Below are 17,935 nucleotides of genomic sequence, written 5' to 3' on the forward strand. Positions count from 1 at the left end.
AGGAGTCCCTTGCGGGAAGGTCCCACAGCCTGAATATATAATTTAAGCCGTCAATGGACCTTACGACTGTCATACTTCAGTCGGGAACGACAATAATAACGTGCCCATCCGATAACACAATTGAATATCTAGTTGAAGTAAATATAGTCGGCTCTATAAAATTTCATTCAGTAGTGGTTCAGCTTTTAAAAAAGTTACTCCTAATCTTGAAAAAATTATAGAATGTTTAATTTTAATAAGTATTTTTCCATTTTAATTATATCCTCTCCCTATATAATGAGACCTTTTTCATCTCCACACACTGTTACTGATCATGTAATTGAGGAGAAAACAATTTGTTGATAATACAAGAAACTGCTTCTTGCCAATCCCGGGATTGATATTGGATAATCCCGAAATACCGGGATTGGATATCAGTCACGGGATTGACATCCCTAAGTGTAGCCAACATTCCACAAGTGTAGTATGTACAACACATGCACAAATCACCAGTGAGTAGGCTTCTCTCAGATGAAAATGCACTTAGCATAGTGATCATATTGAAATTCAGCAAACCTTTTTTATACAGTCAGGTGCTAAGACGGCCATCGTAAAGGAATGTATTAATATAATATGACAATATTATACACACAATAACAGGAACAAGCTTTAGATGGGACTAACGCATACACCGTGAAAAATGAGAAAAGGGTAGAAACAGATGAAATACTTTCCATCCAGTCAGAATACAGTAGGAACGCCATCAAAATCTTCACGCAATACGATTTGGTCGTCTGGCTATCACAAGCGAGTAGTATGAAATGAATTTGCTCAATAGTTCTCAGATCCAACAAGGTATGGCGTTCGCTACGTGATCAGTGATTTCGGATTACAATAGAGTTGGTTTTTCCGATTCTGTTCTTTGTTGAAATTGTATTTGAGCTGAATATAATATTATGGAGCTTTATCCTCAGCCTATAAGTTTCTTGGCTTCGAGCACCCTGTTGCAGAAAAGTCTAATAACTTTAATCCCGATTAAATTGCCAGGAAAACCAATCAGAGAAGTCTTCTTCTCAGAGTAACCTTATCTAATTAGTTCTCATGAAATTTAATCATGATTAAGATTTAACTGGCTTTTGAGCAACCAGGCCCAAGTTTCAAAGTTTACTATGACTGTTCAGAAGTGAACAATCACATTGAATATTATCATTTATAGCAATGAAATGCTACAATAAATGTAGTCACAATATTAATACATATCTTTTACTTCATCACGATATACATTCGATTTACAATAAATGTAGCTTTTAAACTTCCATGATGTACATTCGATTTACTATGATGATACACTTCCTTGGAAATGTAGAACCTTCGCAGTACAATAGTAGCTTTTAAGTACAATGCATGTAGCTTTTCAACCTTTCATTATGTACATTCGATTTACTATTGATTCGTTTTTCTAGAAATGTTGAACCTTCAGTACAATGTGAGCCAGATGTATGGGGTGGTCGAGTTGGCTGGGTTCCGGATATTAACCACTACCAAGCACATCCCGGTAACATCGGTTACACTGTGCTGTGAGTCTGAGGTGTAGCCTACATGTGCCACCCCCAACCACCAAGGCTGCATGTGCATGCAATGCAATGCAACTAACCACTTGCATCTGTGCCGATGATTAATGGCAAATTTACCATGTAAGAAGTAATATTCTCCGTCGATATCTGGCCTACATTTTATAACCTTTCCTAGACTAAACTGTTCAATGATCACTCTTGAGTCTCATTCCCATCAGAGTCACATTTGAAAACGATTTGTACCTCGATCAGTGCAAGAATCATTTGAATCATAAACACCTTAATGATAATGTAATTTTCATACTTAAATTCCGCAGCTCCTTGGTATTTCATAGCTGCCTATTCGTCATTAGGTTGTATTTTTGATTCGGTGGAAGATACTAGGTGGAGTTGTATTGGGAAAATGTTGAAGCGTTTTAAACGCAAGAGAGCGAGACACCAGTTGTAACACTTATCGTTCAGATCAGCTTTGTAACGATTCATCGTCTCCCTCGTGAGCAATAATGATAAGAAAATGTGCTTGTAAAGTTAACTAATGTAAAACTAATGAGAATCAAATGGCTGGACTATTGATCTAGATGCACCAGTTTTCATAGCTACCCAATACTGTATCTAGTTCTTCCGTTTCGAACGTGCAATGGAACATAAATTTAGCTCCAAGGTGTTCTATGAGAAGACTATGTGTTGAGATTGAAATTTTTGAAACCATCTGGAGCATTAGGAGACCGTCAGGTCGATAATTAGCTTTGTGTGAGTCTTGATCGACCTTCATGTAACATAAACGTTACATAAACGCAATATAATCTTCATGTAAAGCAAGGATGAATAGTACAGTTACGTCTAGATTTCCGTTCAGCACGATAACATTCAAATGTTTTTATCATTAGCAGCTAAATATTGGTATCGATTGAAACCGAAATCTACATGGCGAATTACTCATTCTGTTAGGGCGAGACCATATAAGGAGCGTTTTGAGACGGCTTTTTCAGAGTCTGCAGGGCAGGAAGCTCTCCGATTGGCTGATTGGGATGGCGCCTGAAAAAAACTTTGTACAACAGTTTCTAATATATGGTCTTGCCCTTCGACTTTGTAGTATCTTTTGATTTGAGTTATATATCCTTAACATGGGAATTAATGACAGGAAATGTTTTAATGTGACTGTCCACCGGAATCATTATTTCGAAGTTTAAAAATTATTTACTACTGCGATTTTTCCACTCTTTGCTTTACTCTGAACTATTCATTTGCTCACTAATCACTCCTTCACCTTCAGATGAACTGAAACACTGAATGTTTCCTCAGCAGCAACTAATATGAAAAAGAATAAGTAACCTGAAATATTGTGAAGGATTTCACTCGTATATGTATAGAAAATCAAGTTTTCCTCCATTCAAACATTTATTTAGTTTTGTCTTTTTTTAATGTATCAACCACAATAAAAATAATGTGATTCTACAATATTCATCATAATTACAAAGTTAGTTCAATCTAACATTCTATAGTATTACAGGTAAAAGTTTTCTGGTCTCTGATTTTTCCTTGATGAATGAGGAAAAATATTCCGACAAATAATCACAGAGATCCAGCAAAGGTCGAAATGTCATTAGAAAAATTGTGTGACCCAGGAGACTGAATCATACAACTTGTCGCCAATGTGTGTTCATTTTTAAATGAATGAGGCACGAATTCAATTCTACACATACCGTATGTGAGGTTTTTTATTCCTTAACGGCCGTGATAAATATTCATAGCGTGGACCAGTGCAAATGCAAAGACGGCTCTGTGGTGGGGTGGTGCATAAAAATGAACGCTTTCCATATTTTCCCAAGCCAACGCGACAGCATAAGCCGGTGTAACCACCTTCTTCTCCACACGCTACACATCTTTTTCCTTTTTTCTTCAGCGTTTCCTCCGTTCTCTGTCCTGCTCTTCTGTATTTTGAGAATATGCTCGATTACATCACCTCATCCGTGGTGTTCGAGTGGCGGTTGGAGTTGAGTTAGGTGCGGAAAAACATCGCGGTGAAAAGAAAAGAAGTAAAGGTTGAGGTGAGTGGTAACCCTGTGATAGCTGGGGGCATTCTCGAAAACTGTGTTCTCACGCACGGGTTTCTGTTGGTTTTCATCCCCAAGTGCGCCTCTCCTCAAGAAGCCTACCTCATTTTTATTCTTTCTTTTTAGAAAATGTTTGAAGAGAACACGCGATTTTTTCAAGTGGAATCAGCTTGGAGGGAGGAGACACGTGCACTTTTTTTGTTCATCTAGGGACAATGAGGATACAGGTCGCGATGCTTACTATTGATTTATATTTTATGAATTATGGATAGTTTTCCATCACAGTGATATCTATCAAAAATAGTCTTCATTAAGTAAATAAGAGCGAGGATATTCATGTATGAAATAAAAACAATATATAAAAACTTTTAGTACCCTTTTATTAAAAACTTTAAAATATTTTAACGACTAGTCAAAAGTTTTTAATAAGAGAGTACTGAAAGCTTTTATATTGGTTTTATTTGAATCAAGTAGCCCATATGAGCGAAGTGATTTTATATCCATGTATTTATTTCTATGTGCTGATTCAATGTTGAAAATTTAAGATATTTTGTTTTTTGGAATCATATTGAGATGGAAGAAGCAACTATATTATACTTAATTCAATATTCCTGATAGGCCTACAAGCAACATTCAAGTTGCTTGACAAATCAATATTTATCGGAGAGTTTTATGTTTTCAATGTTTGTTATTGCAAATCATTGGTATCCTCCTAAAACCTCCATTGGTATTCGTTGATTCTCCCTCTCCTGATCTCTTGATCTTTCCCAATACATTCTCAAGCATGGGAAATATATCTATGATGGAATTCACTCTCTGTGAAAAACGAACTGTGATGTTTTCATGGAAGCTTGTTTGATACTGGCTCCAATGAAGAGAACGATTTGAATAAATGGAGATTTCAATGACAATGTTCTAAAGAAAAATACTGATACTCTGTCTGACAAGAAAGGATGGAGTTGATACAATAATTATTTTGCTCCAAAACAGAATAGTAGTTTCGAAAAATTGATTTCACCAAGAAAGTGGAATACAGTTCAGTTCGAAGCTTTCTGTCTTACAATTTCTGTGAGTTTGGTTTGCGATTCTAGAAATGATGAGTTCAAGTAGAATGATAAATGTAAGTTCAACTGGAAGCGAATGCAGACTTGACGAGTTGAGCTTTCTCAATGAATTTCAACTGATGGTAACAATATAAGCTGGTCGAAAGCGATCTCGATGAAAGGCCGAAGGTCCTTTATCAAAGTGAAATTGAGGCAGCAAGCCGACTGGCAACTGGCAAGTAGAAAGGGTTGATGCTGGATGTGGGTCTGAATGCCACCAGACTCAATGTCTTCTTATTGCTCCTTGCCGACAACTTGAACGGTCGATGGAAGTCTTGGCCGATAATCACCGTCACGAATAACACAGAGTACGCTAACAGAGGCAAGGCAGAGCAAGTTATCAATCCACCGCCGATAATTAGAAATTCGCCAAGTCGGCACTGCACGGTCAAACTTCGCCTCAATTTGGGACCAGCTTGCTTGCAACTTCGAAGAATGGATGTCTGTTTCCTGGAGATCTATCCCAGCTGACATGGCAATTCTTGAGTGGATTTCAACTTCACTTCATATCGCACAAGGATCTTATCATCCATACACCCACATCAAAGAGGTTTGTGTGGTAGAGAGAACCTGAAGTCCTAACTCTGCCTCAATTGGGATAATTAATCAATTCCTATTCCTGTTCCTGTACCTATACTTACAGGTTTTTTACTCTTCTATAATAGTTACTAAAATTGTACTGCTATAAAATCTTTATTTGAATCCTTGATCGGTTGGGAGCTTATAGTGGATTCGTTCATTCAAATGCACATATTATCATCAATTTTCACCTATTCTAGCAACTATAGTAACTACGAGCCAGGAACTTCAATGAAAAATACTAATAAAATTCAACCTCAGGTTTATTGAACTCATTAACGAATCAATAGAAATCATGTCAAATTTTCAAATAGAGTTACTCAGTAACTGATTCAGAAAAAGAAGGAATATTCAATTTCAATCTATACATTTTGGGAACCTGCTAACTTGCTGCAACAACATTCGGGCCTCGGTCATTCTATGTACTAAATTTTGAGCTAAATGAAAACAACAGTTTGGCACTCACCATTCCAACAATCTCAAATTTTACTCTTGAGAACACTTAATCCAAAACTCAATAAACTCAGATGTAATGAAACTCACTACACTCTACTTAAATTCACGCACACAATTAACCTCTTAACTTTACATCTACTGATTCTATCAATTTCGGATTACTTTACAAACTACAACAAAATTACTAATTACCGAAAAACGTTTTAATTTGTCCCTCTGGATGGGTAACAGACCCATTCAGAGGACCGAGGCTCGCACACCGTTACATGTTTTCCCGGTTACGTCTCAATACGAACTGTGGCCTTTCCACTGAAAATTATTCCCCCTCCACGAGCGTTGAGCATAACTTCCAGTGGAAAAGCCAAAGCTGCAAAAAGGTCAATGCTCGTACAATTTTCAAATATAGTGGCTTTTTCGGCATGAAATTGAAACTGTATTTGAAAAATGCACGAGAATTGCTTTAATTTCGACAACTAAGCAACAAGTTAGCACATTCAAAAAAAACATGGTCAATTCTCACACTAAAAACGTGAGGTTCAACATACGGTAAAAATCAAAGTTCATTCCAGTTCAAAAACCTGAAAAATAATATAATATACACAGAAACAACTACAATATACCCACTCAATTTCACACTATTACACTTACTTTCTTGATAAGGAATTTGACATATTATTTATATGATAATAAAGAATCAAAGTACCCATTTTCAAGGTTATTTTATTTCTAACAAGAAAATAAAGTGAGAAATAATGAGATGAAGTTGAAAAACTGTACTTTGATTTTTCATTTTTATATACATATTCAGAGTATAGCCTTACTCATAGTATATTCACCTATCAATTATGATTGGGCAATTCAAGGAAATACCACATAGAGATTGTAAAATTATTAATAATATTCTACTTATGCAGTGTGTATAAAACCGAACAGGACAACCCATTCAGTAATATCCGATAATAATATATTCATCAATCAATTATGGCTAGGTACTTGAAGGAAATACTATGTAGAGACTGGAAAAGCTATAATTAATGTCGTATCTATGCAGTGTAAGTAAAGTTGAACAGAACAGCAAATCAAGTCATATCCGATAATGATTGTAACAGTAATTTTCATGGTATTTCCATTTTGAAGCACATTCTTTAATATCCCGTTGCTCTTCTCTCGAGAAGTTTCCTCTATGTTGCAGAGGATTACTCTGGGAAATATGTAGGAAAATTCTGCGGAAGCCAAGAAAAAAGTGAAAATTTAGCTGCGGATTACAAGTGAAAATCTTTCTCCTGAGAGTAGACGAGGAGCGGATTGCAGTGCGCTGACACAGAGGCTGTGGCAGCTGACACAAAAAAGAGAGGAAGAATAAGCGCGAGAGAGAAAGAATGGATGAAAGTCTGTTGTTTTCTGTTGATTTGGGAATTTGCGCAGAGCCCCCGTTCAAATCCCAATGGCTGTTCCCGTCTCAAGCGGATGTCCTCTGAGACTCCTTCGACCTAAATTTTAAATAGCGAAAACGAAAAGTGGTAGAAGCTTTGTAGAAAAACTCTTCTATTCAGTGACCTTTGGAACTGGCTATTTGACACAGCAAATTGAGATGACTTTTTGTGTAGTTGAGAAGTTGATATTGTGGTAATTATTCATATTGAATGAAAAAAACTAAGAAATTGTCAAAAAACCACTGATTTATTGGTAATTAGAGAGACCGGTTTCGGTTATTACACCATTGTCTAGTGAGTTTATCAGAGATTGACAATGGTGTAATAACCAAAACCGGTCTTTCTAATTACCAATAAATCAGTGGTTTTTTGACAATTTCTTAGTTTTTCCAATCAAAATTGAGATGAAAATAATCATGCCCCGAGTCTCCTCGACTAAATGTTACAATAATTATAAAACTCAACAGTTTATAACATATTATAAATGTATATTATATATAACATATTATAAAAACACTTCACTCACATGGGCTACTTTTTAACAAATTAATAAAAACAATATAAGAATCTTGTAGTACCCTTTATTTTTTGTTTCAAAAACATTCAAAAGAAAAATAAAGTGTGCTACAAGGTTTTTTATATTCTTTTTAACTTATTATATATGTATGATAATAATCAATACATATAAAAAGCTGCAACACAATATTTACAATGTCCAATTAAAACTGATTCTCTTTTATTATATAAATCAGAACCTCACCAACCTTTGTTTGATATAAAAATTAATATTATAGAGCCTTACTAACCTTTGTCTGATAAAAAATATTTTAGAGATTTTGATGAAAGTGGAGTGGGATTAAGTGAAGTGATTCGTGCCATCCCGGTATATCTGATATGATATAATTAATAATTAATATATAATTAAGATATAAAAAGATATAATTAATTTCCACAAAATTATATATTCTGCAAGTCTTTACGCTATGATATACCATGATTTATTTTTATTTGTAGTTTTGTATGATGTTTCAATTAAGTCATAATTATAAGATTTGAGAGTAAGATAAGGCAAAAACAGAACGAATTTATCATGAGGAGCTCTTCATTAACATCGTAGGTTTAATCAATCATAGCATACATAAATATCAGCCAATAAATATTTGTTTCATTGAGACTATTCTAGTTCTAAAAAAATTTAATTCAAAGTCTTATCTGCCATGAATTGAGAGTATTGCATAGCGCATTACGTTACGTTAGTGGTCAGCCTAACACTCCGGTATTTAACTGTATAGTCGAAATTTTCCGGCAAAATGTAACGTCATCGAACTGGGTTCACTCTCCTGTCACGGAGTACAACACTTCTAATCTTACTTTGACTCAGTCATCCACAATAATTATTATTATTTATTTATTTACAATGCAAATGACACTAATGTAATAACATTGAAAGATGAAATAATAAGGTACGGTAGTCCTTGTGCTATTTTTCTTCCAAATTTATAAGTGACAAAGTCACATAAGGTTAGAATTTCACGTGTACAATTTTTATAAAATTTTAGTCCAAAATAAACATTACAACTATAAATTTTGAATTTAGATGGATTGAATTAATAAATTAATTATAAATATTTCACTCAATTACCACTTGTAACGAATAACATTGAGTTATTTAAGGAAATTTGGAACCATTGGCATCTAACCTATCATCTTCCAGCTAGCTGGAAATCACATACTTTAAGTTCACAGCTGGTTTGGAATGGACCTCTTAAGGTGCGTACAGATATGAGCAATTCACTTTTAATCAGCTGATTTTATCTTGTCACGTACTACTCCGTGGAGGGGCATGAACATGCACTAGATAAATATTAAATTGAAAATCGGAATTATAATTATAAACTCTGAGTGATAGTTCTCAACGTTTAATGGCTTATGTTGTGTTGGCATGTGTGACATTCTACTCCTTGGCGGGGCAGAATCATGCACGAAAATGAATAATGGTAAACTTTGAGCAATTGAACCAAAAACCGAATAAACAGTTGGAAACTTTGAGGTTATGAAACTGTACTTCGTAATTATAGGTTAGGTTGATCTTTGTCCGACTTGCGAAGGCATAGACGGCAACGAATTTATAAGATCTAGGCAGAGTGAACGGTATATAGACGAGATTGATTTGATAAAGTGATTTGTTGAATTGATAGGTTGGCGGTCTACAAAGGTAGCCGAAGAAGGAACTGTAAATTCCAAACTAATGCTGTAGGTTGGAATGTGGTAAATTAAAATTGAATCCAATTCAATAATAAAATACAGTTCAGTTTTAATCTGCCTATTATAATCAATGGTGTCCCTAGGCTATGTCAAGCAGAGATTTAAACTTCTGAGTGAGTTCACTCTCCAAATAACAATCAGTATACTTAGATTCTAATACCTGTTTTACAGTTGGAAGAGATATTAGACCGCACAAGACAACAAACAAAATGGCAAATCCATGCGAACCAGGTCTCTGACAAATACTATAGGTTATAATATTGCAAAGTGCTAAACTAAGATAGTAGATGCTTCGAGTACCGAGTTTAATCTTGATGCTGTCTATGCGATCAATTACCTTTCCTTGTGGCATCAACTGGTTGTTAATGCTGGATCCAAAACACCTCAATGTGGTTGATTGACAGCAGTCGATCTTATTTGTTTCAGGAGGATATCTCCAATAAAATGTTTTATTACTTGATATGAATATCGACTACCATCTACCACCAGAAAAAATAATGTTCTAATAATATTTATGATACTCAACAATATCTGACCACTGCAAAGCAGGTCGTGTCCTTCACGATCGATATGAGTCAGTTGAGAAAGAATGAACCTGGAGGTGTAATGAAATAAATCCAGAGAGGTGAATAGATAATGTAAATATATTGTAGACGAACTACCCAAATAGCAAAAAATCGGATTTGTACCAAAATTTTGAGTTATTAAATGGAATTTATTCTATCTTGAGTTAGTAGTTTTCAGTTCCCATGAAGATAGTAAATTTATTCTTGTTCATTGGCAACTTAGCCAGCATTTCTAAAATCGTTATAATTATGATCAGAATCTTATTAAAGTCCTTGATTCCCACGATTCCACTTGGAATTATCTATTCTCACGACAGATCTAGACGCCAGAAGTATGCTGAATCAATCCCATAATTCTAAACTTGCAAAAGGGAAATAACTTTTCTCTCCTAGTTTCCTTCTTGCTTGAACGTATCACCTTCCTTATTTACTGAGCAGAAAGAGAGTGGGCGAAGAGAAATTCACAGGCGATCGGGTAAATATTTTAAGTAATTATGGTAGAACTGATCTGGAAGCCTCTGAAAACTAGGAGAGCGATCATTCTAATCCCAGCTGTCAGAGTGTTAACTGTTTCTTGACATTTTCTTTCAATTTCCAATAATGTTTTCGTTTGGGGGTACATTCTCATTCTCTCCAAGAAAATTTAATTCAAAGTCTTATCTGCCATGAATTGAGAGTATTGCATAGCGCATTACGTTACGTTAGTGGTCAGCCTAACACTCCGGTATTTAACTGTATAGTCGAAAGTTTCTGGCAAAATGTAACGTCATCGAACTGGGTTCACTCTCCTGTCACGGAGTACAACACTTCTAATCTTACTTTGACTCAGTCATCCACAATAATTATTATTATTTATTTATTTACAATGCAAATGACACTAATGTAATAACATTGAAAGATGAAATAATAAGGTACGGTAGTCCTTGTGCTATTTTTCTTCCAAATTTATAAGTGACAAAGTCACATAAGGTTAGAATTTCACGTGTACAATTTTTATAAAATTTTAGTCCAAAATAAACATTACAACTATAAATTTTGAATTTAGATGGATTGAATTAATAAATTAATTATAAATATTTCACTCAATTACCACTTGTAACGAATAACATTGAGTTATTTAAGGAAATTGGAACCATTGGCATCTAACCTATCATCTTCCAGCGAGCTGGAAATCACATACTTGAAGTTCACAGCTGGTTTGGAATGGACCTCTTAAGGTACGTACAGATATGAGCAATTCACTTTTAATCAGCTGATTTTTTCTTGTCACGTACTACTCCGTGGAGGGGCATGAACATGCACTAGATAAATATTAAATTGAAAATCGGAATTATAATTATAAACTCTGAGTGATAGTTCTCAACGTTTAATGGCTTATGTTGTGTTGGCATGTGTGACGTTCTACTCCTTGGTGGGGCACAAGCATGCACGAAAATGAATAATGGTAAACTTTGAGCAATTGAACCAAAACCGAATAAACAGTTGGAAACTTTGAGGTTATGAAACTGTACTTCGTAATTATAGGTTGGGTTGATCTTTGTCCGACTTGCGAAGGAAAGACGGCAACGAATTTATAAGATCTAGGCAGAGTGAACGGTATATAGACGAGATTGTTTTGATAAAGTAATTTGTTGAATTGATAGGTTGGCGGTCTACAAAGGTAGCCGAAGTAGGAACTGTAAACTTCCAAACTAATGTTGTAGGTTGGAATGTGGTAAATTAAAATTGAATCCAATTCAATAATAAAATACAGTTCAATTTGAATCTGCCTATTATAATCAATGGTGTCGCTAGGAGCAAGCAGAGATTTAAACTTCTGAGTGAGTTCACTCTCCAAATAACCAGCAGTATACTTAGATTCTAATACCTGTTTTACAGTTGGAAGAGATATTAGACCGCACAAGACAACAAACAAAATGGCAAATCCATGCGAACCAGGTCTCTGACAAATACTATAGGTTATAATATATTAAATTTGACTTATTGAAATAAGAATCATTTATAATAATTTGGTACCCTTAAATCATGTAGAGTCATGACTTTGTTTTAGTCATGACTTTTTCCCAAATTGACGAATTTATACTCTGTATAATTTTTCGTAGAATGGCGGGGATCCCCTTTTATATGTTCGAACAACTTACGTAGACTTTTGTTTCCGTTTAGGTATTCGAAATATATTCGACCGTAGAATATTTCGTGCCGGCGAGATCCTTCACGTGTGGCGAAATCGTTGATCAGATCTCACTATTAGAATTTTAGGGACTCTTTTAATGAATTCGCAAAAAATAATATCACAGATTACTTTAGGAACTTTAGAACAACTTTTAAAAACAGAAAGAACAAAGATTAAATTACATTAAAACAGGAATTGAAGCTTTTAAAAATTAAGTATGTGGACCAGGTAAAAGCTATACAAAATTCTACGTAACTTGTTCGAACATATAAAAGGGGATCCCACTGGTAATTTGACGAAAAATGGCCTCGAGTCCTCCTCTTCTAATTTCCACCTGAGTTTCTTCTCAGAAATTAATACTCTCCAAATTTACATACTAATTCGGGATTGGTTAGATCCTGTGACGTAACAAATGCGCCAATTGAGTGGAAATAGATCCAACTTTAAAGCTTTTAAATGAGAAAAATTCCATATTATAAGTTGTTCTAAATTATCATTAGGTTCCATTAAAACATAAAAAAATCTGGTGTGGCGCACTCACACAACTTTCCTTGCCGTTATGAAAATTGATCAACTGACGCTAGTGTTCCCGCGCATATCAAATCTACTATAATTCTAAGATCTGAGACAGTTGGTGACAGGACAATAGCGCTGCAGACACACGAAGTCCGCTATCCCTTCATAGTGAATGATTTAATAGAATCAACAGTTGCCAACAGTTTGCAATTGAATAATCACATTTTCTCGAATTTTGAGCTTATTTTCAATTTTAGGTGAAAATCCTACTGAACATTAATAGTAGAGATTTTCACGCTCAATCTTTTCCACTTGGACTTTTTTGTTCAAATCGTATTTGAAGCCTGATAATTGGAAATCTAAAATCAAACTTTGCACCATAAAATAAATTTGAAGTAAATAACTGAGCTTTAATAGAGCTGTGAAATTGAAAGAATTACTAGGGAAGGTTTATGTAAATAGATAAGAACGACTATTATTGTTACTCGAATATTTATTGAAATCTAAGAAAAGTATGAAAACCGAGAGTACACAAAGCTCACATAAAAAATTAAATGTATATCGTGCGTATTATAGCTTCATATATTGAGATTTATTTGTTGGAATACTTTCAGACTATTACCTAATTTATTTATTTATAAACTTTCATTTATCTTTGTATAACAAAGATAAATAAACCCTGAATCTTAAGTAACCAATTACATCACGTCTTACTAAGATTAGAAAGCCAATCAGAGGAAAGCTTATAAATCGTTTAAGGAAGAGATGAAAAACACACACACACACACACACACACACACACACACCACACACACACACACACACACACACATACAGACCAATACTCATAAACCACTTTTTTGGACTCAAGGGACCCTGAAACGTATAGAAATTTAGAAATTTGAGTACCTTAATTTTTTTCGGAAAGCAATACTTTCCTTACCTATGGTAATAGGGCAAGGAAAGTAATAAATAATATAATTTCATCTACTACGATATACATTTTTGTTAAATAACGAGTTAGGCTTAAAAATTCAAAAGAACTTGTGCTGGCGCTAATTTTGTGAACTTGAAAAATAGCCAATAATTTGTGGAACATAGACGTAATTTTATAAGATAAAGTAGAAGTATAAATACATATAATAACACACATGCTTGTAATAATAATTAATATGTTTCTTTGTTTATATTGTTTTTGATATGGTAGAATGTCAATCCCATATCACTACATATAATCAAACCATGTTAAAACTCTATGATAAATATAGCTTTATGACAGCTCATAAATAAATATTTGAGCCCATTCGGCATATAAAATAATTACAATAATGAAAGGTGAAAAAATTAATATCATGTAGCTGTTGCAAACTGCCTTCTCAATTGGCTAGTTGTTGATACAAGTAAGCTTTGGTTTATTTAGGGTTATGTATCGGTTCAATTCTAACCTCCAAATATTTGAACTACCAATCAAAAATACTAAACAAAATGAATACATGTGGTTTTTGTTAATAAATTTCTGGAAGATATACTATTACTGATTTACTGGTTGCAGCCTTTATAGGTCAGATAACTGTCGTTTATCTGCCTTAGATAAGATTGTGATTCTTTCTCAGTGATGGAATTTGTTTTGTTCGCTTAACGGTCAATAAATATTCTTAATTCATAATTCAGGGGATGCACAATCATTGGGTACATCACAATTTGTATTTTTACAGAAACGGTGAGATACAGATATAAAAAGCTTGGCATCAGCTGATTAAAAGTGAAATGCTCATGTTCGCGGCGCGTAAAACTGTACGCACCTTTATAGAATTATACTGTCAAGGATTCCACATAAGAACACAGCTGACTTCTTGAACTCCTTATAGAGTTCCACAATAATTATTAACTATTCATTGTTTGTCTTTCAGTCTTCTGCGCCACCAACCATTATAATTTTTCAGCAACCATTGCCCAAATTCTTGTGTTTTAATTGTGATAAAATTTCTGTTCGCCTCTTCCCGAACATCTGCATAAACTCCAAATTCTCCATCAGAAGACCGGTCAACAAGTACTGCTTCTAAATTAGTAACATTTGTGTTTTGATCATGTAAATAAAGCCCTAATCCAATGATTACAGGTGAAAAAGTGAAATTATCTAGATGATTACAGAAGAAGTTGGATCCAACTACTCTATTTATTCCTTTCAAAGATTGGCATTCATTATACGATAAAGTTTGGCTTTTCGAGTCTTTATTCCAAAATAGCATTCGCCCCAATCTCGTATCCAAGCTCAAAATATCACCAACACAAATACTTCCCACTGTGTCACTGAACTCTATGTATTCACGCACTCCAACTAAAGCAATTGAAAGTCTTTCTTCAGATAAGTAGACTTGTCCCACATCATACATCTCAGTTAGGGATTGATACTGTTGATTATGTCCGACACTAATCTTCAGCGGCAAAATTTTCCATGAAATCTTTTCAAAACAACTGAAGGCTGTTATCACCAAAACATTTGAGATCATTGTTGCAGGACAAACAAAATACCATTTACTATTTAGGTAAACGAGAATTGTTGCATGCCAAGGCACTGATGAAATAGGAAATAATAGTGAACTTGCATCAGAATTATTATTGGTTACATTCAAATGATCCTTGTTGATAAGTTTGCCACATTGCAATGAGCAATCCTCATGCTCCTCCCACTCACCATTTTGCTGGCAAAACTTCTCTCGTACCATATCAACATCCGGGGGCTTGTATCTCCAATGGGCGCATCGGACAGTGAGTTTGGTGCCAGGTTCAGCTGGTAATTCGCAGCTTACTTGAACACCTTTGGGCGTCGTGCAGGAGTAAATCGTTGCATATGAATCATACTTTGGAGCACATTTTTTCTGCACAGGATCACACGTATGACGGGTAGGGTATAACTCTCCATCAAAACACACAGCGAAGTCGGACGGTTTGATTATTTTTCTCGAACTATAACATTTAACGCTAATAACAAGTTTTCCGTCTCCATTGATGTTTTCTCCTGTCTTCAATCTGTCCACTTCGTTGGTAAAGTAAAAATACTCCTTGTTATAAGGAATTATGCATGGTTTCATAGCAGAAGCCAACTTGTTTTTGGAGCCTCCTATGACCAATTGTGGCCATTCATCACCTGCAAAATGATAAGGAATAATAATTAAGATGGTTGTTATTGAAGATAAAATTATTATTGAAATGATCATTATTAAAATGATTGAAATAATTATTAATGAAGATGGATTGATTGCTGGAAGTTACTGATCACACAGAGTCACAAAGTTGCATTTGATTATGTAGCTTATGGCATAAAACAGTTCTTCTTTGAAATACATTCGGTTGCTAAAACGTGAGATATTTACGTTTTTATTAGTGTCTCAAAATTTGTAGTTACTCTAAAGTGTTGAACACGTTATAGCTGGATGGAAATTCTGGTACGCTTATCATTATTGCCATTATTGTGAGGTTGAGTGGTAGAGAAAACTTGAAAGTCCTAACTCCGCCTAGTAAAGAATTTTTCATTTTTTTCATTGCTGAAATACAAGGTTAAAAGCAAAGAAAAGAGAGGATTGTATCTCCACCTATTAGGTGTTTAAATAAAAGCAAAGTGAAGAGAGCATTGTATTTCCAACACGTTATTTCAACAACCATCATATAGAACAGTCTAAACTTTCTTTGTCAGGAGGAGGAAAAACGTTCTGCTAAAGTTTTCACTTAATGTCACGAGTGATATCTAACTGGAGTAGTCTACCATGTGCATGGATGTTGGCTCAAGTGCATAAAAAATAGTAGACCAGTAATATTCACTTTCAAATTCAAATTATTAATTATTTATAATATTCTTTCATTTTTATGTATTCAACTTTTATTTTAATAAGAAATGATATTATTTATTCAATTCAGCTGTATTCACTAAAACAATAACAGTTCAAAATAGAAATAATCTCAGATTCAACGTTCCATATCTCTTCATCTCCATAACTTTTCATTGCACGTTTATAGTAGAGGTGGTTTATACTAAAATTAGTTTATAGTAAATATGATAGAAGGATTTGAATTTCATCGAATAGAATGATGTTTCATGACTCACCTAGAGTAGCACTGAATAGAAGAAACACGAAATAGACTCCTTGAAACATCTTGATAAACGATTAACACTTGTTTAAAAACGGCTTCTATCTTTATCTTCACAAAGAGTTCACTAGCTCCATAATAGACTCCTCGAAACATCTTGATAAACGATTACCTCTTGTCTCATATTCCACCACATCCTCAGCTACGAATAAATTGGGAATTACAGTTTTTCCTTGAGATGTGAGATTAAACAGAAAGAAATTGATCATAAAAGGATGTATCATTTGACAAATAGTTGAAGAATAGATTTCCTCTTAATAATTCAATAGAACATCCTATGTTTTCAACTTAATACAACTTCATCCTGCATCACGGGTTTTCCTTGTCTTGAGAGATTAAACAGGAATTTGGTGCCAGAAGGAAATAATATGTAACATCCTGCGTTTCTAGCATTACAATTTGCATCATTGTGGTTTTAGCTTGAATTTATTTTGACAATTAAATATATTATAAGAAGCTTTTCAAGAATGTTTCATCTATATTTATTTTTCAAAGCTTGTTATACAAATGAGCACCCAGGTCTGGTGAGCTCCCTAATGAACTGATTTTGAAATCAGCAAATATGATTGATAGAATTGCTATTGATAATAAGTTAATCGATAGCAAGATGAATAAACTTGAATTTTAAAAACACTTATGGAGTGAAAATACACTTACATTGGTAGTGACGATCGTTTCAACCTGTTGTATGGTCATCATCAGACTGTAGGAATATACTCTAATGTCAAGGTTATGTGTGGTAAGGGAAGGTGGAGGAAGAGGTTGTGGTAGGGGTTGGTGGATGCGTTAGTAGGGCGGTAATTTGAATTTTGTATCGTCACTACCAATGTAAGTGCATTTTCACTCCATTAGTGTTTTAAAAATTCAAGTTTAATTTTAATAGTGAAAAAGTATGGATATGCAACAGATATAAATAAACTTCAAACAAGGTAGATAATTTATTGATTATATACTCGTAGTTTACCTTGTAAATAAGTCGGAGTCGAAATCAAAATTCAAGACATACAGCTGAAATTAAGTAGTGTCGGCGTAGAAGCGACATGCAGTCACAAAACAGAGATCATTGATGAGAAGATAGGTGTAAATCATAG

General features: G+C 34.3%; 1 protein-coding gene across 1 annotated transcript; it reads right to left on the minus strand.

Annotated features, from left to right (window-relative positions):
* Positions 1 to 13,675: 13,675 nt before the first annotated feature.
* Positions 13,676 to 16,969, minus strand: LOC111064344. Its single transcript, XM_022352061.2, has 2 exons — positions 16,801 to 16,969; positions 13,676 to 15,846 (listed from the first exon to the last, which is right to left on the minus strand). The coding sequence occupies exons 1-2, from the start codon at positions 16,847 to 16,849 to the stop codon at positions 14,591 to 14,593; spliced, it is 1,305 nt and encodes a 434-aa protein (XP_022207753.2). The 5' UTR covers positions 16,850 to 16,969; the 3' UTR covers positions 13,676 to 14,590.
* Positions 16,970 to 17,935: the final 966 nt, after the last annotated feature.

This window comes from Nilaparvata lugens, chromosome 6, assembly GCF_014356525.2.
Source record: "Nilaparvata lugens isolate BPH chromosome 6, ASM1435652v1, whole genome shotgun sequence".
Classification (NCBI taxonomy): Eukaryota; Metazoa; Arthropoda; class Insecta; order Hemiptera; family Delphacidae; genus Nilaparvata; species Nilaparvata lugens.

What these genes read in the sequence shown, in the direction of transcription:
- LOC111064344 (XM_022352061.2), bottom strand. Translation starts at nt 16,849, where the DNA reads ATGTTTCAAGGAGTCTATTTCGTGTTTCTTCTATTCAGTGCTACTCTA. An exon ending in TCTATTCAGTGCTACTCTAG is followed by an intron (nt 15,847 to 16,800) that starts GTGAGTCATGAA and finishes ATCATTTTGCAG; the next exon opens with GTGATGAATGGCCACAATTG.